The sequence below is a fragment of the Centroberyx affinis genome, unplaced genomic scaffold, assembly GCF_046629955.1.
Source record: "Centroberyx affinis isolate AG114_WGS23_722 - 3 ecotype Tasmania unplaced genomic scaffold, CSIRO-AGI_Caff_v1 ptg003307l_1, whole genome shotgun sequence".
NCBI lineage: Eukaryota > Metazoa > Chordata > Actinopteri > Beryciformes > Berycidae > Centroberyx > Centroberyx affinis.
Genome location: NW_027281313.1, coordinates 367961 through 393112, shown reverse-complemented (window position 1 = coordinate 393112; position 25152 = coordinate 367961). Strand labels below are relative to the sequence as shown.

Sequence of the window (25152 nt, the reverse complement as noted above, 5' to 3'; positions counted from 1 at the left end):
TAGAATGGGGAAGAGGAGGAGGGGAGGGGGGGGTGGTGTCTTCCTCTCCTCCGCTGCAGCAGGTGGGCCGGTGTGGAGGTTAATTGAGGGGTTAACAGGGGGTGGTGTCGGCTGAAGGTCAGGCTGCTGTTCCAGGCAGCGGGAGGTCCCTGCTCCCTGATGGCCTCGCTGAGTGTTGTCGGCCATGTTTCCATGTTAGTGCTGCCGCCGCTGCCGCTACGTGAGCACCCTCTCTAATGGAGGGAGGACCAGAGGACGGCGACTGAACAACACAGAGAGGCGACAGATGTGGCCATCATGAAAAATCACACTTTTTTATAGCGCACTGGCTGCACTGTTGTTTCCCCCCCAAGAGGAAAAATGAGACCATGTTCTCTTTATGCCGATCAGAAGACACAAGGAATAGTCTGAGAAGCAGTCATTTGAGAGATGCAAGTTTTGCGTTGTAACACACTGTTGTTCTACTGTGAAAAAATTCAAGAACCTCTGCTGCACTGCTAATGCAGGATGAGCGATGTCTACTAGGACCACCACTGTGGCTTCCGCTACAGTGAAAGTAATGAAGAACGAAGGATGCCACATTTATTGTTTTAAAAGCTTGATGAAAAATTTAAAAGTCCCCCCCACCCCCCCCTTCCCCTCTAGTGACCTGACCAACAATTCAGCATTTTCCCACACAAGCCTTTCCAGCACATTAGTGGTTTACAGGGCACAGAGTTGGTGTCACAACTGATTCCTGTCAGTTGAAACAAACATAGCTGTGCAGTTCCACCATGATTCTCATGCTGCACAGGTCAACTCCATTTTGATTGGGAAAATGATCGGTGGCAGTCACCGTACGTCGGTTTTTGAGCTGGAAAGTTGTCAGACAAGCTGGGAATGGGGTGGAGAGGGATATAACCTCTTTACCTGTACAGGGAAACGTCTTTCCAGGTGAAGTCCTGTATTGGCTGGATTTGGCAAGGTGCAATGCTGTTAAGATGAAATAATTATGCCGGGTAGCAAAACAAAATAAGCATTGCTTTCTTTGTAATGTTTTATTTTCAAAAATGATTTTTCGGAGCTTGGAGATAATGTACAACAACTGATAAAAATGAGTTGTGGACTCAAAGTAGAGAAAGGATGCATCATGACAGTAATAAGAAGATTAAGATCAAGTGTAAGGCACAGAATAAAAAAAACATAACAATACAGTATAGGAGGAGAACTAGCTACATGTATCCACTATTTCTTTTAGATAAATTCTTCACATTATCTATATAGTGTTTTCTTTACACTCTTTAGCCTGTAACAAACTTGTGGCTTGAGTTAATCATAAAACATGAGAATGAGGTTTAATTTCTTACACATTATCTGCTGCAGAGGTGCCTATCCAACCTCCTTCTGCACAATCACAATCCGCCATTAAGAGGAGCTGTACTTGACAGCACATTATCTTTGTTGGCGTGAGGAAGGGACATTTTTTTGTTACCATTTAGCAAGCAGTGCTAATGAGGGCCAGCATTAAGTATCATCACTTAAACAACATCAAAGCGGATCTCCAAGACAAGAAAATGACTCCGCTGGTGATTCACCACAAACTCATCTCGAGATACACAGAATTAAGGAATGGAAAAAAAGGAGAAGAAAACTGCCTTTACCCTGCATTAGTTTACCATTTCAACCCGACAGTTCATGATTCCTTTTTGTATTGTGAGTCACTGGGCTTGATACCCGAAAGCCGCTTATATGGCAACCAGGGTCACCATATTTTAATTCCTTAACACGGCCTTCTTGAAAGAGTGCAGTTCAACAAGTCATACTTACACAGTATCAAAGATACATTGTATGTAAAATAGCATCACAGAAAAGACTTGTACCATATGTAATTGACAAAGCCTAATCATTGATGGTTAACACTTGAGGAGGACTGTCATAGAAAAAAAGAAATAAGCTGTACACATTTTATTTCTAGTCAGAACCCAATGAATTAAAGAAAGTGAGTATTTCCACTGTATTTCCAGTAAATCCAAGGCTTCAAATACTGCCAAATCATGAAGCGCGAGATGAGATTCTTTGGTAACATTTGTTCATAGACATTTCCAGCACTTAGTAACAAACTTGGCAAATAATTATCAGCTCATCAGCAATTTTGTGCAGTTTTGTCAGTAATAATAGGCCACTTGAATTCCCAAGAACCCTTGAAATAGAAAACCAACTACATCGTGTCCCCAAATCAGGCACATTCTTTACCTAATCTCTGGTTTCAGAAACTAACAGATGATGTTATGTCCTGATTCATCTTTCCTGTTTCACATGTTTTTTTTGTACGGTCCTACAAAGCTACAGTAGACGGTGCGTAAGTGAAAATCTGTGTTGCAGAACTACAGTATGCAACTAAGACCATATGAACTGTCACATAAACCTTTTACAGTGTCATACAGTACTGAGCAAAACTGCAACCTCAGTTGTTTTTTTTTTATGAGCATCAAAGAAACAACTGCAATGACAATTAAAACAGAATAAATGTTATCATTGTGTATGCAACATATCGGTCGTCAAAATGACAAAGATAAGGCAAGATAAGATATCAGTTGGACAGTATTCCTGAAATGGTGACGATAAAATCATCTCTAAGGCAGTCTATCATAATACTTTTTAAGCAATGGTTAGAATACTTGTCAACATGAACAACTTAATTGACATGTTCAAATAAAAAGTTTATATTTTGCGGTTTAAGACTAGAGCGTGTCTGGAGTTTCTTCTGGCCCCTGCTAAGCCGGTTTTGGTGGAGAGGCCCAGTGTCCGAATAGATCTTTCTGAGTAGGCTTACTGCATGCGCACACACACACACACACACTCCACCAACCACTCCACGCCTCCACATGCTCAACAGTCATCACACACACTTCAGAAACGGCATACACACACACACACACACACACACACACACACACCGCCTCTCTCTCTCTGTCTGCTTGCTGCTGGATTCAAATCGACCGCAGCAGCAGCAGCAGCAGCAGTGTCCATTCGTCCTTCCATCCGGGGTCCAGCTCCCCCGGCAGAGCCACCCAGTTCCACCCCAGCAGGGGCCTCCCTATGTGGGGAAGCAGATGCCGCAGCACTCCATACAGATTTCCAGGCAATCGGAGGACTCGCAGCAGGCGTCCATGATGCCGCAGTCCATATCGCAGGGGCAGTTGCAGTCGTCGCCCATGTCGTCGCCGCAGCAGCAGCAGCAGCAGGCCTCTGATGTGCAGGTGCCGCACGACGCCTGGGCCACCACCATGTTGCAAAGAGTCAGGAACTCGCAGAACAGGCAGGCCAGGATGCAGTGGACACAGCAGTCTGGGTCCCCGATAAAACCATCCAGGGTGCGACGAGCGGTGAGGTGAAATAAATATGATAATATGAATAAAATAAAAGGGGTGTACGTGAAGAAAAGCACACAAATCCACAAAATACAGTGACATAATCATCTGTTCTAGAGCTACACTGAAAAGAAATGGTAAAAAAAGTGATTAAAAATAAAATAATTTAAAAAATGGCACTATCCAGGAGACAAGAGCACTGACAGGTCATTGTACATGACAGAATCTGGCTATAAAATCTAGGACTTTGCTGATCTCTTCATGCACTGTATAGCTCAGAGAAGTGATTCAGTCTAAAATCAGACTGGAGCCAATACTGTATATGTTGCAGTGGTATCGTTATTGCTGAAGTGACTTTGTCTGAACCTTTTTAGAAGTAGATTAGTGGAGAGGATGAGGGCATGAACACTAGTGCAGCCCTGTGTGGTGCAGGGAATTGAGCCTCATAACTCGAATCCATGTAAGGAAAAATGTTCCTGAAGACAATGTTCACCTTCGCACTATTTTCATTACAGTATACCAGTGGAAATTTGAGAATTTGACCAAAAAGTCTGCATAATAAAACACTCCTGAGGGCACTGTGTGCGTGTGTGCATGTGTGTGTGTGTGTGTGTGTGTGTGTGTGTGTGTGTGTGTGTGTGTGTGAATATTGCATGCTTGGCAGGTGGATACAGGTGGAATAGACTGGGTATGTGGCAGTAAAGGGTGAGGGCTAGCCAGGCAGGGGGGCTAAAGGGAATCAGGGAAATTCAAAGAAATGAATTCCTCTCCTGCAGTTTTGATTAGCGGACTGTTAAATAATTGTGGCATTATCATGCAAACTCGCTGGCTTTATCACATAAAGATGATTAGCAAAGTCCAAAGATCTCTCCCCGGCAAATTGGTGTGTTAATGCTGCCAATGCTCACATCACTGATTAACATTTAACCTCCCCGTAGCCCCTCTTCTTATGTGGCTGGTGGCAAGTTTCAGTTTGTTGTTTCACAGCCATGAAGAGTTCCCCTTTAAATTACCAATGGGCCCATTAACCATTCAAATCTGTTTCTGAATGGCTGAATTCCTAATGATTAGTTACATGTTGCATTTGCTTACTAGGTCTATTTGGACAGATAATGAAAAAGGAAAAATTCAGCTTTTACTATGCCGCTTAGAAACTTCCACAGGCAGAGTATCTTAATAATGCTATGTAAGTACAGGATGTGGTGTACAAGAGTTCTATTCCCGAACGCTATAAATCCATTATGGAAAAAATCATTACATGGAATTCATCATCGAATCTCTCTTAAATATAGAGGATCCAGTTTGTAAAGGAGTTTTATCAACCAAAGACTTAATTTACTTGCACTCCTCTAAAAACCATAATCATAATCAATAATTTTGTAAGAGTAGATGTCACTTTTTCCAAATGGTGAATAGCTCAATTTGGAATAGAACTCTTTACATAGTTTGGTGCGGGATACAATAAAGCACATGCACAAGTGGTTAGTACACAAAAGTGAGATAAATAACTAATACAGAGCTGTGATTGCACATGCACATATACATGGTAACGCTCATTAATAGGTGAAGTGAGTTGGAAATCTAAAGAGAGATGAATTTATCTACACTATTTCTGTTGTCATCAAGCCGCACCACATGAACTTATGCAGCTGTATCTAAATCACTAAATCGTACAAGATCACATTCAATAAGGGCGCCCGCATACACTCCTTGCAGCTACCTGCTTTTCGAACCAAGGCCAAGCACAGTGCCGCTACTTTGGAGTGTTAAAAAGACATGATGTAGATGGATGCAGAAAAATAGCATTACAAACAGGGCACATTTGCATAACTTTCATCAGCCCATCTTGAGCTGTCAGGAGGGGCCGTTACTGATTGGGTTGGAGGGAAAGCGAAAGGAGGAGAGTGTGGAGGACGGCATGGAAAGGCAAGCTGAAGACCGCTGGATGCTCATGTTTGATTAATCAAAGTAGAGGGGGATTTTTTTTTTCCTCTTTTTTCAGTGCTCAGGGCTGCAGAGCTGACCAGAAGCACTAGCTGACTGTGATACAAACAAGATAGAGAGGGGAACATGAAACGAGCAAGTGTGTGTGCGCGCGTGTGTGCCTGTGAGTCTGCCTGAAGTTTGAATGCATCTTATTATCCTTATCTGAGGCCATAACACTGGCAGTGAGATGGGAGACGCATGAGAATAAATACTTCACATTTTAGCATCTGACTCTGATATGCAGTAAATTGCTACGTAGCAGATCATCGTGGATTGTTTCGTGCCGGTACACAAAAACAAAATTCATGACAAGTTCTACACTGGCATTCCTTGTAGTGTATTGTCATATAAATGCTACACAAAGCCAATGAGAGCAAAACTGCTGCTGCGTGGCCACAGCTCAATGCAGAAAACCTCAAAGTTCAGCCTAACAAACTTTGAAGGACCCAGAGGGTATAGCCACGCCAGCGATCAGAACATAACAGTAGACTGTGAATACGATATAAACACAGTACATAGGCATTAAGCAGCAGCCGGCCATCTCAGCTATTCACTTGGATGTATAATTCAACACCAGCGATTAGTCTGGATCTTAGAGAACCCGACGAGGAGGAGGGGAAAGAGGGGGGGGTCGTGTACTGTACACAAGAGGGCTGGACGCAAGGCACATCTCCACGAAGAGAGAGAGAGGGAGAGAGGGAGAGGGAGAGGGAGACAGACAGGCAGACAGAGAGACAGAGCGAGACCAACCAACAGACAGGAGAAGACAACAGTGCACATTGACATTGCTCCTGTTTAACGTCAGCGAGCGGCGATGATGCCCAGAATCCGCGGGGCCAAAAACAGCGTCCAGCGCCTCTGAGGAAATAGTCTGAGACATCTGGAAAGCTAACATCAAAAAAAAGGGAGCGGCATGACACAAAACAAGCTGGATGGGCCTCAGAGCGGCAAGCTGTGCAAAACATTCAAACTCACAAAGAGGGAGAGAGGGAGGGAGAGATAGAGAGACAGAAAAAGATAAAGAGAGAGAGAGAGAGAGACTGAGCAGAGGAAGCCTCAGAGGCCGAGGGAATGCACAGAAGGCACACATAACACGTAAAGAGGGCAGAGGATATGGGCTACAAAGTGGAGGTCTACCGCATGCAGTTTACAGCAAGCCAGTCTATAATGTATGACTGAGGGAAAAGTCAGTGTTAAGAGCTTCCACCAACACACACACGTAAACACACATACACACACACACACACACACATACAGGTATAAAGCTTAGGCAAAGAGAGGAACATTTCACAGCACTCGCGGCCTTGTCCCTAATAGTCTCTAAATGAGGCTAAAGTAGCTCAGAGACCTTAATTGATTACACACACCCAAGAAAAGAAAATACACAAACTGAATCACAAAAGAGCTGAGACGACCCCCCCCCCAACCGCCGAACAAAAGCGATGCGGTAAACGACTCCTCAGAAGCTGGAGTGTTATCACAGATTGGTTGCGGTGCCAATGCCGCGTGCCAAGAAACACAGGGAGCGGCAGAATCCCCAGAGCTAGCTCCTGCTAGCTAACGCCTTTTATTTCCTGTGTTCAGGGGGCTGTTTAGGAGGCTAATTTCACAGGCAAACAGATTATGTTAATCCGTGTAAACATTCAAACACAACAGCTTGGCTGTTTTCCGGGGGGAAATAAATACTTGAGAGCGAACATATTGATTCAGAGAGCACGCGTCTGCAAATAAGCAACACAAAAGCCATAATGAGACAGACTTATTGGGCTGCTGTTGTTTTTTTTTTTTCTTTTCACTCTCTCTGCTCTTCTTTGCCAATTAAGATGTTGAAAACATGATGCCTGTAGAATATCTCTGGTGGATGCATCCCGCCTTTATTCACAAGGTACTATGGATGTATCTGCCAGCCTACTTGCCTTATTAACCGAGAACTCAATATGTTGCATATTTCAGGTAAACCTCCATCAAATAAAGATCCGACAGCCCTGTTTTCTCCTTTTCTCAAGTTATATCTCAGCCTGCCCAATGAAGCTTTTTCAATAACACATATCATCACATCTTATTTTTCTGCCTAGCCTTGGAGTAAAAGCCCACATAAAAAGACAAAGCAACAGAGGCCTCAGGTTGGATGAATTAGTACAGAGCGTCCCTCTCCTCTGAAGAAACCAACCGAACGCCCACATGCACACATACAGAGGAGGAGGTATGCGATGGGGCGCTGTTAATGAGGGCCGAGGCGGTGCTGACGGGATGGCGGGGGAGCAGGAAAGGTCCCAGAGAGGTGTGAGGGGCCGTGAGGGGCCCATAGCGGGCTGGCCACGACACTTAATGGGCCCCCTGCGCTCTTAGGCCTTGTTAGACAGTCGCACCTATCCGCCCGATGGTAATGGACCACCCGATCGCCTTCATTACCAGACTCACCTCGGCCTTACACCTGACAAAGTGACGGCTTCCCCGCATGGCAAAGGGACTCTATGAGTTGTTGTTAAGGCAAATAAAAGCCACAGGAGCAGGACAAGTTATCATTTGCTAGACGTGAATAATATGAAAGGGCGTCTGCACTCCCGTCATTAAAAAGGTGAGAGAAGGTAAGAATTTTGTGTCGATATCTTATCTTGGAACAGTCACTTCAACTGGGAAATACACGCACCTTTTTCAGAGTGTTAGGGAAAGGAATTGGCAAGGGGGTGATGGTGAGCTCATTGCACTGTGTGACTGTACATGAAATGAATTTATGACCAATAGACAGTGGAATGCACAGATAGAAGCATGCCAGCAAACAAGGGTTAGTTAGAATATCTGTGTCTGTGTGTGTGTGTGTGTGTAGGTTTGCACCCTCTTTTACTTTGTCTTTTAACTTGTGTGTGGGTACTCACCCTCAGGTAATGGAGGTTTCTGCGAGCCGGTGGAGCTGCCTTTGCTGCGTCGGCTGCTGTCGCTGTTGACAGACAAGCTGGACCTCAGCTTCCTCTGCATCTTCTGCGACACAGGCGTGGACGGCTGCTTCCTGGGCTGCTCTGTCGTCGCCGTCGCCGTCGTCCTCGTGCCGGGGCCCGTCCCGCCCATGGCACCCACGCTGACGTTGGCACCGCAGGAGCATGTGCGCGTGGCCCCGACCCCGCCGATGCCAGGGTGGATTCCGTTGCCGTTACTCAGCGGGGGCGTGCCAGCGCTGTTGTGGCGAAGGCCATTTTGGTCCCTGGCAGCGTCTCCCTCGGCAGGCTCCGAGGGCGCTGGCTGAGACGCAGACTGAGGTTGAGCTGGAAGCAGGAGACATGAAGGAGGAGCGTGATCTTAGGTACTTTGAGTACGTTTGAGGTGCATGAAGTTCAATGGAATACTGCTCCATTTTAGCTGAAACATTTATCTAACTGCTAAAACTGCATTCAAAGGTTCTGAATATAATACAATCAAATAAAAATGAATACAATGACTGAACTTTGACAGTCAGGCTCACAAAATGTATGCAGTATCAAATTTCAAACCCAAATGTATAGTAAGAGTAAGCAATCAAAGCTGCTACTCATTCATTACTACAACTTTAGAGGTTAATGCAGAGGACAGAAGAGTCCCAAACACTGATCATCAAGATCATTATAAGGAATGGGCACTTTACTTGGAATACTAAGGTAGATTTAATTGAAAATACTTCATTGTTTTACTCGAATAGTGAATACAGGACTTCACTACTTTAACCAGGTATTTCTACTTTTAAGCTGGCAAAGGATTTGGGTAAATGCTCGACACGGTAACTTTACTTCGACTTCAGAGAAGTTGGTCTGCACTCTCCACAGCACGCTCTTCACATATTTTATCCACTATAGCTGGAGTTTGTGATGTTCAATTCTCACAAACTGAGCGAGCACAGTAATGGAGATATACCGTTCTCAGCTAAAGCGAACCTGCAAATTTTGAAACTAAATCACATCTTGCCACCATTTCCTAACATCATAATATCGATTATATGGCAAACATTTCAAACAGAAATGACAGAGAGAAGCAGGAGAATATAGGAGCCTCATATGTGACAGGATCACAAAAGCCACTGCTGTAGGCAGACAGGCATTTGCGGGAGCAGTACCCAGGTGAGTTGAGAAAGTGTGAGAGAACGAGAAAAAGAAAGAGATTAATCCAGGAAGAAGAGAAACAGAGCCTATGATACTGTGCATATACAAAATAGCTGCTGTCTCTGCAACAGTAATGATTTCCTTTCCTCTCAAAGCTCAGAGATGGCCTCAAATAGTCTATCTAAGTGTATGTGTGACAGCCACAGAAAGTCAGGAGACAGCGACCTGTCTGATAAGAAAGAAAGCAAGGGATGTGAGCGAGCAAAGGAGGTGGCATTTTACTGAGAGGAACACCTGCACATTCAGCTCTACTGGGAGTTGCTCCCACATTACCTTCCTTCCACATCAGAGCCGATGTGCGTGTGCGCGTGCCTCTGCATGGTTAACTTATTGAGATTTTGTGAATTATTCATCCCTTTTTAAGTCTATCTGCGCGAACCGTACTTATTCATTTTGTCTTGTCTATGCATTCTGTAGATACATTGAATATAATGTATCTTCTCCAACAAACTCTGGATTTTGCCATTAGCCCTATCTACGAGTCGTGGAAATAACCGCGGGCAATGACACCAAACATGGATTGATAAAAGTGGTGTGCAGCTGTCCAAAAACCAACAAACTTTCCAAAGTGGATGCAAACGCGGAACAGAATATGATGCTAGTCTTTTCTTTCCATCTCAATTTTTTTTTTCTTCTCTGTCAGCTCACCAACAAGTGCAATTACAGTTAACAAGAGAGGGAGAGAGTGTGGGAATCGGGCCTTGTGCTTTTTAACAACACATCACCCTGGGAGAGGCCGGACGTGAATGTGGATGTAAAACAACGCAATTAAATACAGACACTAAGCTTTGCCTTCTCCTCATTCAGGGGTCTGCATGCTGCTTCAATAAACAAATATAGACTTTAGGGATCAGGATTCCATGCAATTTGAATTAGACAATTGGACAGCGCAAGAGAGAATTCATTATGCAGTGATTTAAGACCAGGTTGATGGATCTTCCTCTCCAAAAGACAAAAGCCTTGCAGCCTGCCCATGACATTGTGGGGGAGACTAAGGATTGCTAACAAGGAGACTCAGAGCAGGCTAGTTTTGCTGTTGTTCCTCAGTTTTACCCTTGACAGTTGCAACTCGCTACCGATGTTTCACTCCTACCTAATCCATGCTCTGTGTATTTTTTCACCATTCTTTTCTTCAATGCTTGGCAAACTGTTTTTCATGAGGAAGGTAATATCCACACATGCACACACACCACAGCAGGTTTTCCATACATAGGCTTTACCTATTTTTTTGAATTTTTTTTAAATCTCAAGTTTGTCAAATTGGCATGACATTATAGAGAGATGGTGGTATGACAGTAATTTTGCGATGCACAGACCAGTAGACAATAAGCCCTTCCCCCTCTTTCTCAATGTGGACTAATTAAACACACACAGAGTGAGAAAAGGGTGAAACACGGTTTGGCATCCTATCAGATAAGTTACCCTACATCTATTTTTTTCATTACAAACAAAATGAGAGAATTTCAAAAAAGCAGCTGATTCTTTGAATCAAGAAAGGCCACCAAGAAAGATTGTGTGCTTTGGACCACGAACGCAAACTTTGCAAGAGCTAGAGAAATGAAGGACAAAAAGAAAACATATAGGGGACCATACTGGTGTTTTTAGTGTTTTCCCCATGTTGTAAATTGTTACATTCCTAGTAGTGTGTGCTTTATGTTTATTTATTAAATTTGGTTGATATAAATATTTGAACGTATATAGTTCTCTTAAATGTATCTATTTACACAGTTAATGAACAGTACTTATTCATATTTATTGATAAAGCTTTGTTTTACTGGTCCAAATTGCAATCACTTGTGATGACACACCCCCCACCCTCCCACCCCCCGATTCCTTTGAGTATTGTGAAGTGAATACACTACATGCAGGCCTTTATGGCACCAAACTCCTGTGTAAAGGATGACAGTTACACAAAAACTCAATTTCCCTCAGTTGCTTGCGTAGTAACGCTGTCTTTTTTCCCCCATTTAGGTTAAGGGAGCTAACCACATGGGCTCACACACACAGAGGCACACAAACACACACATAGGCGCGCGACAAGGCCAAAGTAAGTCTGGGAAGCATAATTACCTTTCCTTTTGAGAAAGTCAAGCTTTCAATTTACCCAAGTATAAATAGTTATTAGGAAACCACCACGTAAAACCCAGAGCACATAAGCGGCGACTCGGGTTTCCGACACACTGCAGGGCCTAAAAAGTGGTTCAAGCGCAAGTCTGCAGAGCAGTGCGCTTCAGCAGCAGGTTCCTGGACACACACCATCACACACACAGTCTTTATTTTTATCCTGATGAACACGGTGACTGAGATGAATGGACAGAGGGGAGTAATATTCATAATCATTGATCATGATAATGATGATACTGTCAAAGATGGCAATGACGGACTCGTACAGTCACCGTGAGACAAATGAAGACATAATGGGAGAAAGCAGGAATACAGTAGACCTTGTTGGAATTGTGCTACACTGGTAAAGTTAAAGCTGGGGCATCAAAAAGTTTCACGGCTCTGCAGTGCGGTAAAAGGAAAACATTTGCCATATGGTCTGGCATTTGATTTCCCACTGTATACTGTAAAGATATGTACAATACAGATTAACATCTGCCCAAAAAATTGTGTGTAACCAGGAAAAGCCAGAAAATGTCTCAAAGTCCACTGTGAAATGTTTTGAACATTGTACATTTTTGCTGTATTAGTCGACCACTTGGATTGTGAATGTTACTATACCTCTACAGCCTTTTACTATGAAGTTTCACAAAATTGAAAGTCTTAAGATAACTAAATGTAAAACTGAAATGTGATTACTCCTGTGATTTGTTTTAACACTTACTGTATATGATTCCTCATCTGAGGCTTCAACTGAAAAATGCAAATATCAGCTTGCCTGATGATTAACACTAGTGGATAAATATAGATGCACTATATCTGCAGTGTTCCTATACCACACCACGAAACACAGCCTGCATCAAATTTTGATAGGAACAACTCCCAGCAAGTTTGAAAAAATCATAAGCGATTAAAATTGAGGAGTTGTGCGGTTTACCACCAGCTTGTAGTGCCGGGTAGGTGTCCTGAGATAACTGAATGCACACAGCCTGACAGGTTGCATTAAAACACCATGTTTTGGAGGAAGGGATGGACACACATACACACACACACTTCAAATTGGACTTGTAACCGCCCTATTTCTAGCACATCAACAACTGTTGAGAGTGTACATTTGTAGTTGAATAAAACATGGTATTCCCCTACACACGCTGTCACACACATCACAGGGGAAACTAGGGGGTGAGTGGTTCTTGACTGTCTAAGCAGCATCCCAATTTGGTCCCAGCTACTAGTAGCTGACAGCCTCAAATATCTGGGGAGCATTTTTAAAAGGCCAGTGTTTGATGGATTCATGAAGAACACACAAATATAATTGCCATTTGTCACCGAGTCTTCAGTGGCTGCGCCACACAGGGACCGAGCACCGGAGTGCCTGGAGAGCGCCGGAGCTGCGCGGGGGATCGCTCTGTATGTAAAACTGAGTATATAAACACCTCCGTTTTTGTCAAGGAAAATAGGTCCTACAGGAGGGAACTGGAAATTGCACCCCAAAGACACACAGAGAAGGAGTATATATATATCACAAGCCTACTGGAACACACAGATGCACACATACACACAAATGTACACACACACACACACAGGCAGACCTACCAGGAAGAAATATGCATGCATGCATGTCAACTGAAACAGAGCTGTATAAACAAGAATTCTAAAATAGTCGAGAACATGAAAATATAACACAGAGGTCAAACAGGGCAGCGTGGAGATTCTCATTTGCACATTGCTACGCGGAGAGTCACAGGTAAGGCAGGGAGCGGATTGAACAACCACAAGCTCTGTGTTTCTAAGGCTCAGTCCTTTTTAATATTAATGCCCCTGAGACAGAGAGAGAGAGGGAGAGAGAGAGAGAGTGGAAAGGTGTTTGCCTAGGCTTATTAGAATGCCCATCATAAGGAGCATACAGTTATTCAAATGTCACATCATGTCAGCCAAATAAACACCCCGATCCAGATCTTGTATTCATCTCCTAATAACCGTTATTACACAATGCTACGAGTTTGTGGGTTAAAGCACACTGAATAGGATACGAGAGAAAAAAAGCACCTTTATTCTTAGTTGTGAGTCACAAACAGCAACGGGCAAAACACACAGTGGCAGTTAGCTCTGAAATGCTAATTCCTCTAACACGGCTAGTGTTTTGTTTATCTTTTCGCGCCTCGCATTAGAAAAACATGTATATTTTCTGCTCGGCTGGCCATGTACCTGCCTGATTGAAATGCTAATTTGTAAATGTGCAATGACCTAGCCGGGCTCCCGTCACAACCCCCCCCCCCCCCCCCCCCTCCCAAAACAGCCTGAGGTATCGTCTCTCCTCCTAACAAACAGCAGCGGTTGGAACAGCCCCTGCCTTTCAATCCAAAGGGATATATTTTCTCATTAGAAATTATACATCTTCCCTGTCCATATTTATAGACGCAAAACCAGGGGAATTATACTGCAGAGAGAGAGAGAGGGAGAGAGAGGGAGAGAGAGGGAGAGAGAGAGAGGGGGAAGAAGAAAATAGCACGATGAATGTTATTACAAAGGGCTCTGATTGAAATTTTCCTTGGGCATATCAAAGCCTCGTTTACCGTTTGACCTTCCAAACTCCGGGACAAGGACTTCCTTTATTGTCTGGAAGGACGCGTTGGAAGGAACGGACGAGCAACTGGAGGCTCATCATTCAAGTGTCCCATCACAACAAACCCCCCCCCCCACCCTATCTCAACTGTGATTAGTATCAATATAACGCGGATTTCTACAGTGTCAAATGAGAGTGAATGGGCTATGTCAACAGGAAACCATGAATGAAGGTTTGATTAGAAGTTAGAATAACGTAGTGTGAAGATGTGGGCGCTATGCAAAGTCCGCAGCCTTGTCTTGAGCGTTTTTACAGGCTGGACGGCCAGCTGACATGGGCTAACAAAAATGTCACCTGTTCCAATAGAAGTGATGAAAAAAAAAATGGGACTCTGTATATCGCACAGCAATCCTGGCCCTGTCAGATCACTCACAACCCACATAAACCCCTCCCACCACACATACACACACGCAGTGTTATATTTATCCAAGGTAGATGATGTTGATGATGATGGGGCGGGGATGATGATGATGATGATGATGATGATGGGCCATCTGGGACTGTTAAGGAGAGCTAAATTACCTGTTCTGATATGAGAGCCCCATCAGCAAGAGTGACATGCGGTGTGTGTGTGTGTGTGTGTGTGTGTGTGTGTGTGTGTGTGTGTGAGATATTGGTACCCTATCAGTGGCAGCGACTTGCCATGTGACAGAACTCTCAGCTCTATTAGCTGTCTTCATCCGCCTCTGCTGATCATATTGTGTAGCATCTCATTTCAGCAGGGAACATCACACTTTTGTTCATGTCTCATTTTCTTCACCACCCCCCACCCCCACCCCCACCCCTCCCAATCCAGGATTTTTTGCCAATATGTGATGAACAGTCAGTCAGTATTGCTCAGCTAGATTTTTGGTGGCGACACACTTTTATTTTCTCCCCACACCTTTTAATTCTCTGTGACGGTCATTCAAATTTGGCTCCTCCAACCTGCTGAAGGGAAGTGACACTTGAAGAGAGCGTTTAATATTATTTCCAACCTCCTCCTACTCCTCCTCTCTGCCCCCCCACCCCCCGCCACCACCCCCCCTCTCCCTCCCTCCCTCCCGACAATGAGGGAAGCGAGGCGTCAGGGATTTACTAATTTCAAATTTGTCAATTTTGCTGCTGATTGAGTGGAAAAAATAACCCCCTCGGACCTTGTTCTGCTTAATTACATTTTACAGTGGCGAAGGCAACTTGAAAGACAAGAGCTTGATTTGACGACCTGAACCTTTCAGCGCACTTGGCGTGGGAGGTGGGTGAGGGGGAGTGTGTGTGTGTGTGTGTATGGGGGGAGGGAGGGGGGGGGGGGATCATCAATTATCCTTTGATTTCAAAACGGAACATTTTCCCAGATTAATATGTCTGACTGCTATCTAAATCATTAAAACTCCCAATGAGATGCCATTTTCTCTTATATGAATCACGTTGAGGGGAAGTCATTCACACACACACACCCCCCCCCCCACCCAGCTTTGGCCATTGAAGTCTCTCTTCTTCTTCTTGTCTCTTCGCTGTTGTGTGGAATTTGGCACGGTGCTAATTTGAGTGGTACTAATGTAGCAGAACGCAAGACATCAAGGGCATTCAAAGCCTTACAACCTGGCTGCTGTGAGAGACACTAAATGGCGCCTTTTCTCTCTCTCCTCATTTCTGAGATGAATTTGCACAAGCCTGTTTCCGCATTAAGCTTTGTCAAATGCCTTCATTCTCCCCTTGTCTGTTTCTTTCCATCCGAGAGGGGAGAAGGAATGCAGTAAAAAGACGGCCAAATCTGCGATTGCAGTATCTTTAAAAAGCTGCACATCTTGCACGGATTTAGGCTTTACACAGCTAGCTACCACAATTTCTAGAAAGATCAATTATGACGTGACTCAGAGCAGGCCTGAGGGAGCTGCCAGGCTCCATACTCCAAAAACGTGCTCCACCCTCTCCTCACTGACGACTCAAAACAAAAACGGAGCAACAGAGAAGGAGTGAACGGGAGGGGAGGAGAGGGAGGCAGGGAGGGAGGGAGAGAGGGAGGGAATAGGGGTATTTTCAGTTTCAGTTACATCGATGACTCAAATATTCCGCCGGTTTCAAAATCTCCTTGCTGAAGTAGAAGTTCCACAGGAAACTCGCTTGTTTGAAATTCAACGGCAGGCGCGCAGACATGCACATGCGCACATGCGTGCTTACACACACACAGGCAGGCACACACAGACATGCAGACATACAGACAACCACACACACACACACACACACACACACACAAAATGCAATGTGCATCTGCCGGGCCTCCAGTTCTATGCGTTACACCAACCCAGTCACTTTGGGAGCCAGAGATGAAGATCTGACAGTTAGCACTACCACTCCCTAAAAGCCAGAATACAGCTGAGGTCTGTCTCCGGGTCAGGGAGGGGATAGACAGTCTATCAAAATACCCCCAGACCTAGTTCCTTTATTTGCTCAGTATCAATCTCAGCATTAACCCTCTGCTAATGGGACAGCTGTGGGTCAGCGCCTCGCGTCTTCAGGGTGCCAATCAAGGCCTTAAGCTGGGAGATCAGCCTTTGGGACAGGGGTGCTCGTCTGCCTCTGAGTGGCTTTTTAAACGCGGAGACGGCCGTATCGATTTTAGCTCTAGCCCGGGAGAGGGGAGGGGGTGGATCGCACTAGCTGGGGCCTGTGTCAGCTGTGGCTGTCTGTGTGTCTGGATGGGAGCCAGCTCCTGGTCCCCGGTCACCCTCCGCTGATCAGGGGGCCTGACAGAATGACCTAGCAGAGAGGCACTGAACCTGCAAACATGAAGGGGGCAAGGAGCTGGAAGCTCGAGGGGGTCAGCGCTGGCGGGGGTAACATCAGCAGAGATCTCAGTAATAGAAAAGGGTTTTAACCTTAATGTTGGAGCCAAAACCCTGTTAGAGGCCAAGTAATCCCCCCTGCGCTGCTCTCATTTGAAGTGGCTGATGTTTTTCTTTTTTCTCTCTGACTGGCTTGTGAGAGGCACCAACACTGTCTTGTGTGTGGTTGGTTGGAGAGGCGGTAAACAGGAGCTGGAGCTGGAAGTGGAAAGGTATATCGCTACTGTGAGTGTATTGTACCTGCCTTACCTGTGCTAAACAGACAGGTTAAACAAGGAAATAAAGGAAACTAAATTATTATTTCAGCTGTCTCTGTTCTGTGAATTATAGAAAATAATATTACAAGATAACAACCTACAGTTGCCAGAATTTAACTATTCACTTGTGTGCTGCATAACAGGGATATAGACACAAAGGTCAAGTGTCACCAAAATGACTTGGATAGATTACTTTGAATACCCAAATTGTCCTCTGATGCAGAAAAAAGCCATTGTCTTCCTCCACAATCAACATCCCTATATTGCTTTATGTCCGGCATAAGCACTCAAAAGAGTTTAGTCCATAAATTGAGCTATGCATATCTAATCATTTGGCTCAAGTATTTTGAATCTTTTTTGAAAAAATAAAATAAAAATCACAGTGAATAGACTTGGGCACTTCGGGTAAAATATGCTAATTAGCATACTTGAAATTTCCCATATGAAATCTATCTGCACCAAGACAATGAGAAAATAATTACAACAGAGGTAGAATTACAATGGCCATTTTAATCAACCCCTGCACTAGCATTTCACCCTATTTATACAGTTTTTGATTCCATGACCCACTGGTAAGTAATCACTTGAAAATTACGGCTCGATTTATAATAGGTCTGTGCTTCAGACACATTATTTCTGCGGAGACAGGGGTCTGAGGATTACAATAAAGATATGAATCTTGCATAACAACAATCATCATGCCGTTCCTTTAACTGAAAAAAACATCCTAGGAAAAACCTGGCATGTGGTTAAAAAAAACTTACGAGTTACTGAGTTGACTTTGGAATATTGATGAGGACAAGTATGGTTTGAGTACGGTTTTAGTTTGAGACGTTTGATTCAATACTTGTTGTGCAGCAAAAGTATTACGACAATGATGAGGATGATGATGATGCATTTGCCCTTTGTTTTATGTTAGACAAATTCATAGCTACGCCATTTAAATATAAACTTGATAGTATCATAACACTATATGGTTGTGCATATAATTGTAATTGTTGCACTATCAAGGCATCTTTTTGCAAGACAGATGCAATTATGTGATACTCATCCATTAAACAATCCATTTTTAGTGCATTTCTCAAGTGTCACATATTCACTTCCAAAAGGTCAATTCTGCACCCAGGTAATAACCTTGAAGGTTTGCCGCTAAAGAGCCCCATCAGGGATTCACACAAAGGCCAGCCTAATGTCTTTCTTTTCAAAAAGAGAGCCATGTTATTTGACCTTCCTTCCTCACTACAGAATTTCCCTGAGATAAAAAAAAAAGACTTGTTCTTCAGCAGCTAGTAAGGTCATCTTTATCCACCACAGAAGCGTTTAAAAAAGTATTTGACAATCCGGTGAATAATGTGACGATTAAATGCCTAAAACTGGTGTTGGGTCGTGGCAATTTATTTCGAGGCAGGGACTAGAGAGCCAAGGCCCTGTTTGCAGGAGATATCAGCTGCTTGAAAACCCAGAGAGGTCTCTTGAGGAATGTCTGTCTCCCCCACGAGATTCTCCCTCCTCCCCCAGGATGGTGCAGCCATGGAGGACCGTTCACTGACAAAGGCCTTACAGGAAGGACAGCGATTTTACATTTTTGTCTAACAAGACATAGTGGTTGGTAAATTCCCAAAATAACCAGTTACTTTTTTTACCAGCCATCTGGGTTTTAGAATAGGACTTTCAATTGATGGTAATAATTTCCCATTTTACTTACAGGTCTGGTTCCTTCGAGCCTCAGCGCACTCAGACACAAGGATGACACCATGACCCAAATAATGGAAACATTGGTGCTAAAGCACAGAAAGAAATCCTAAATAACATACTCTTTTAAGTACACTCCATGCCAGCTTTTTAGGTCACACTTTAAATTTTAAGCCGCAGTTTTTGCAGTTGTGTGGCGGGATTTAGACATTGTGTTAACTGTGTCTCTCATGCAAACAAATGTTGTGCTCCGTGTGAAGAAGAACAGTTTTAAATGATTATGGAACTACTGCCATGTTTACTTTCCTGTTTGTAAGAGAAGCTCTTTGCCTAAAACGACAATACTGTCAAAACAACCTTGTCATTACTGAAATAAAATCTGTGGTGTTATCACAACATTAGAATAGGCTTCCTCTTGTTATGATACAAAAATCACTGGCATACACAAGCTCTAAATCGGACAGTGGGGGGAGGAAAACAGCGAGGGGCAGGATGTGTGCAGGCAGATGATTTCTTATTGATTTCCTGTTTCTGCAGTGAAGAAGGCTCTCAATTACCCCTGCCAGCAAGCAATCTGATTGGTCAGCTCAACAAACGAATCCACAGTGAGATTGCCTGGTCTATGACACAAAGAGGCTAAATGGAATCCCTCTAAATGCAAGGATTTCCAACTTACTTTCATTTACCTCAAACAGACACTGATGTAAAAAAAAAAACTTCACAAAGATTATCATAACACAAATTTGGGGTTTTGCCTTTATTTGAAGTGACTACTTTATGTTCTTGTAACTCTCTCAAAGGAGAAGTAGCATATCTTCCTCCCTTTCAAATTCCCTTACCAGCCAGTCTGTGGGGGGGTGACATCAATTACAACGCAAAACTGTTGTCACAGGGGCTTATCTGCTGAGATGAAAGAAAAGCATGCCTCCCTCCAGAAGTGCAATACTCCACACACCTGCCAAGCTAGAAAGACCTCTTGACAGAAAATCTTTTTTTTTGCAACCAAATCTCTTTTCCTCGCTGCTTCAGTAAACAAGCCACTGGCAAGTCATTAAGCCGACAACCAAAAAAAGGCAGGAAAAGGCGCCCTGGAAAAGTTAACAACCTAGAAACAAAAGAGCTGTTGTGTCAAATGCAAACACAATCCTTATTACAGCTAGGCACTTACATGGATGGAAGCAATCAGCTGCCATTAGCCTCGCTTGACACCTCTCACTCTTCTTAGGAACAATAAAACACACAAGGCTTTTAGGCAGCTGCCTTTTGTGACCTGCAATCTATAGCACAGTGTCAAGTCATTTAACTGAACAACAGTGCATCTAGACTTAATGAGACCTGCAACCAAGAGCCTAAAGCTCAAGCATTCCAATGCCAAATTATTGTTTGCCATACTTTCCCAGTGTAATGACATTAGCCAAAAACAATGTGACTGAATTAGGAGCACAACATGAAGTTGTTAGCAAAACATTCTGGACTGAACAGGTTGTTTCTATTATTTCACAGAGTTACAATGGGGCTTGTGGAAATGGGTGTGACAAATACTTTTCCGTTGACTCAAAAAAAAAAAAAGAAAAAATGGTGAGAACTTTCCCATCAAAAAAAGACTAGTTTCCCCTATCATTTTCACAGGAAAAAAGACAAAATGCAATAAGATGCAGAAAGAAGTAGCCTAATCAAATTTTCTTTGAATTATAAAAGGCCACTGTATCCTAAAGTATTGGTATGGTATGATAGATTTGGTAGTGACATACCTAATGATCAACCTGAGAAATGTCCACAGACATACAGTAAATACAGTATAACACACCCTTCCTCATCTTTAATAATGTTGTTGCATAACTTCACTGCAATGTTAACTTAGGCTGTTAAAAACAGCTGAATGACACTGAAAACACCGACACTGTTCAGCAGAAAAGCACTTCTGAGGACTGGCACAATTCCCCTCCAATAGGTAAATGTTTGGTATGGGGTAAAAACATTGTGGCTAAACTGCAATCAGTGCGTTGAGACAGTCAGTGCCAGAGCCACAAACAGGATTTCCTCACTCCCACAACACAGGGCTGAGGGTTGGAAGGAGAAGCAAAGTGGAGAGACAAGCCAAGTCTTGGTCATTATGCTAGAATGAGAGCGCACGCATGTTACCACTCACTGGCCAAGACCATGCCACGAGACCTCAGTGCTATCTTGATATTATTTTATTTGGAAACGCTGAAGCTAATATTTTAGTTGGCCCACCGACCCCGCCTTCGTGCATGTATCCTGTCCGACTGTCATAACAAAAATCATAACTGCCATCTTGATGGTTGAAGCCTGTTCATAAGAAAGTTATGAAACTATAACCGCACAAATGTTGAATAAAACATTGCTAAAGACCTAGTTGAACTCAACCATCTGACTATGCCAGCTACATAGGCTTCTTCAATCTGTCCAGTTAAACTGCTCATTGTTGTTTATCATTAAAATAAGACGGTGATATCCTGCTGTCCGCCCACAGCTTTCCCAGGTCGTTAAAACTTACTTTTTACAGGCTCGCAATAATTAGGCTTCTCCTCGGTCACGTGACTTCGTCCTTCAGTGGATGGCTCCCTGGGAGACGCTGATCTTCCTGATGATTCGCTGTCACAAGCATCTAGGATCACAAGCATGCAATGTTAAACATGAGCGAAGAAGGAAAAACAGTCACACACGCGTTTAGCAGCAAAATATTATGCTGCATAGTGACTGCGTGTATGTGTTAGAGAGAGAGAGAGAAACTAACAGAGAGTGCTTTGGTTGTTTATTTTAATGTTATCCCATTAAGAGCTCAACTGTTCTAAATTAAGGTATATTACAGCTATTCCTCCAAAAACAGATGTAAACTCTTAGCGCAGGGTCAGCCTCGGTGGACGAAATATCAGGGACAGCTAGACGAGCCAGAGGCCGCGCTGCCTATTTTTGCCAGATAAAACACAGGACTTTGGCAAATGGCTGCACAACATGGTGGGGCGGTTCAGGTAAAGGCCTTGCCAGAGTTCTGGATCTCATTTTCTCTCCTTCTGCTCCCGGGTGCGCTCTACCTGCCAAGCTTCTTTTACTGCCATAAAGGCAGCATTCATCTAAATTGGAAAAAGTATGTAGGCATTGCAAAAACCCTCGGCCTGATAGCTGTGCAAAAACAAGAGAGACAGTTTCACTCATCTCTCTAAACCGTGTCTTTTGGCTTCTTGACACAAGGACTTGCTGACGCTCTACTCATTGCACACTGCTGCTTTGTTCAGTAAATAAACCTTCCACAATGACTTTATTCATTGGTTTGGTGCCAGATGCCTGCTCATAGATCCTGGCTGAGGTTTCAGTATGCCAAGTCTTGCAGTTGCGTAGGTTTAGGCTCTATTGGTGTAGTTTCCTAGTGCACATCAAGCAAAAACTGTGAAGAATGATTCAGCAAAACATGACAGTCACGTTTACCACAGCTGGACGTATTGATGCGTTTGTTCCACTGCTGCAACGCTCTCTGTTTTGTAAGCAATGATGGATGGGGGAGTGGAATGGACGGCGCAGGCCAGTAGCTCTAGATAGATATGGCACAATCTCAGCTTGGGGCTGATATATGGTGAATCTTTAGCCCGGGTGTGACTGCTGAGATCGATGCACCATTGCCTACAGTAGCGGCAGTTGCGTTAGCAGCAGTACTGTGTGATGCATCGCGGTATTTAGTGATCACAGTTAGAAATAAATTGGTCTATTCTCAGTACATCCACAGTCCCCAGAGAAGGGAAATCCAGTCTTAACTGAGAGCGCCTTTGAAGGTCCAGCGAAAATCCATTCGCAATCCACCAGCCCCAGTGATTGCTTACTTTGTCCTACTTTGCTATTTTTTGACAGTGCCATAATGATGCTTGGTATAAATAGGATGGTGAACGGTTCATTGCTTGTTTGAAGAAAAATGAAAAAGGGGGGGTGGGAGGGGGTGTAAGCTTATTTTACATGTGATAATCTTACGGGCAACTAGAAAGTTAATTAAAAACTATAATTGGCTGTGGTTGCTGTTAATAGTCACCAGGGCGTTTCTTCAGTCTTTATTGGGGAAAAAAGGAAAAACATTATCACGCCTAACACTGCAGCATAGATACTGATGTATACTAAAACCACATGACTATAATTTACAAGGACGAGGGTGTTATTGTCCCAAGCAAACTGATGAATGTTGACAAGCACCAGTAAACTGTTAATGCATTCATTGACTCATTTTCTATATTTAATATTTGCGTTGTTTTCCTCCCATGCTTGACCAAACAAGGAACATGACTTCTGGAAGGAATATGACTCTGGTGTTTACAGCTCAGTTTCATTAACAGTGCAGTGGCAGCATGGGAAACAAAAGTGAAACAGACTCAACATGCACAAGAGGGAATTTCACCTGTGCACAAAAGCCATTCATTATAGCGGGGATTCCCAAATTTTTTTCAAGTCAGAAAACATTTTGGACATTAAAAGTGTAAATAGATACACTTTTAATAAGATTTTGTCTGTTGTTAGATATGATTTGGAGCAAAACTGGACAAGCATTTACACTGATGGTGAGTAAACCCAATCAAAACAGTCATTCCCTTAAGATTCTCTCACTATCCTACGATCATATGAAATAACAGTGAAATTATTGTATTCCTCATTTTGCTAGGGGGGGGGCTCTCAGGACCCCAGTTGGATCCCCGGACCCCACTTTGGGAACCACAGCATTGTACTTATTATTTCACATGCTCTATCGACTCACAGGCCTACACTGTGTGGCCCTTACCGTGTGAGGCTGGCAGCAGAGGACTTGTCTCTTGGTGAGGGCCCGTCCCTGGCCCGGCCGGCCCATCCGGAAGAAGGACGGTCTCCTTGGACATGAGACAGGCGTCTTGTCGGGACACACACGGCAGAATGAGATCCTCCCTTTCCTCAGCCCTCAGCGCTGTGTGAAAATGAATGTCTCATCATGAGCGCACAGACGTCAAGACACCAAGTTAACACCGTGCAGGTTATTACTCAAGTTGAGAAGCTGTCTCGCTTATTCACACGCCGAGAAAGTGACGTCGATCTGCAGTAAAAAAAAAAAAAAAACTTAGTGGAAATTTCCCCCTTCTCTCGCTTTTTACATAAACTGCTGAGAGACTCCACATGCTGCTCACTTTGCCTAGAAACTCTCATTTCTTATCGTCTAACGTGACCCACGCGTGCAGACGTACGTTTATAAAAACGGAGATAAGTGTTTATAAAGTATAACCTACCTTTCAAACATGACAACTCCCCTGCTTCAACTCTGACTTATTCCCATCCTTCCTTCCTCCAACGCTTTTCCTGAGACCCCGGGAGGGAAAAAAAACTAGGTGAAAGCGTGATTTGCGTCAACAAAAAAAGTTTTCAGTAAGTTGCCAATGTGTCCCAATCCTCCGTTTATGCAGATGTTGTCGCATTAAAAAAATCACAATAATACTCCTCTCGAAGCCTTCGACGCTCAGCGGCGGTAGTTTGCTGAGGATAGTTTCGTCTAAAACATTTTCATCATATCCGGATTCCTGCAGTACTCACAGCCAGTGAAGCCACTCTCTGCTCTCCCTTGGCTTCCCTTGGCGGCAGGAAAATTTACAAAGCCCTCCCTGAACATGTGTCCCCCCCAAAAAACAACATGAATACAAATCAAATATGAAAAATATCAAATACAAAAGCATTAATTTGTGTTTCTTTTTTCTGAAAAGGCCATATCCTCACATTTATTACATCAGTTTGATACTACTTATTATGAATTTCATATAATTAATCCTTATGGCAGCCTTAAAAGTTGGGTAGCCTAAACTATTCCACAAATTAAACGTGGATTAAAGTGGATAGATTGATTTAAGGTAGTTTTGCATTAGGCCACAGACCCCCATTTAATGTTTTTTCCCCCCCCATGGACCTTTTTTCCCATGATGTGTAGGTGCATAACTGTCCATACTGTAGGTGGGGAGAAAACAGTGCAAACCTGTACATTTTCTTACTGTGTTATCCTCTAGTGATTGAAATAGTCAAATTAAACCGTAAATATATTTTTCAGTGGACCCTCTCAAAAGATCCCAAGACCCTCTGCGGGTCCCCGGATCCCACTTTGGGAACCACTGCTCTAAAAACACTAACAATTACTGGAACCAGTTGGGTAGCTTAGCTCATATTAAATGATTGTTT

At 43.6% G+C, this 25152-nt stretch overlaps 1 protein-coding gene across 1 annotated transcript; it reads right to left on the bottom strand.

The window, feature by feature from the left end:
* Positions 1-1038: 1038 nt before the first annotated feature.
* mdfic (MyoD family inhibitor domain containing) lies at positions 1039-24468 on the bottom strand. The gene is made up of 5 exons (XM_071538596.1): positions 24219-24468; positions 23744-23902; positions 21485-21595; positions 8213-8596; positions 1039-3327 (listed from the first exon to the last, which is right to left on the bottom strand). The coding sequence occupies exons 2-5, from the start codon at positions 23835-23837 to the stop codon at positions 3077-3079; spliced, it is 840 nt and encodes a 279-aa protein (XP_071394697.1). The 5' UTR covers positions 23838-23902; positions 24219-24468; the 3' UTR covers positions 1039-3076.
* Positions 24469-25152: the final 684 nt, after the last annotated feature.

What these genes read in the sequence shown, in the direction of transcription:
- mdfic (XM_071538596.1), bottom strand. Translation starts at nt 23,837, where the DNA reads ATGTCCAAGGAGACCGTCCTTCTTCCGGATGGGCCGGCCGGGCCAGGG. An exon ending in TTATTGCGAGCCTGTAAAAA is followed by an intron (nt 8,597 to 21,484) that starts GTAAGTTTTAAC and finishes TCCTGCTTCCAG; the next exon opens with CTCAACCTCAGTCTGCGTCT. An exon ending in GAAACCTCCATTACCTGAGG is followed by an intron (nt 3,328 to 8,212) that starts GTGAGTACCCAC and finishes TCGGGGACCCAG; the next exon opens with ACTGCTGTGTCCACTGCATC.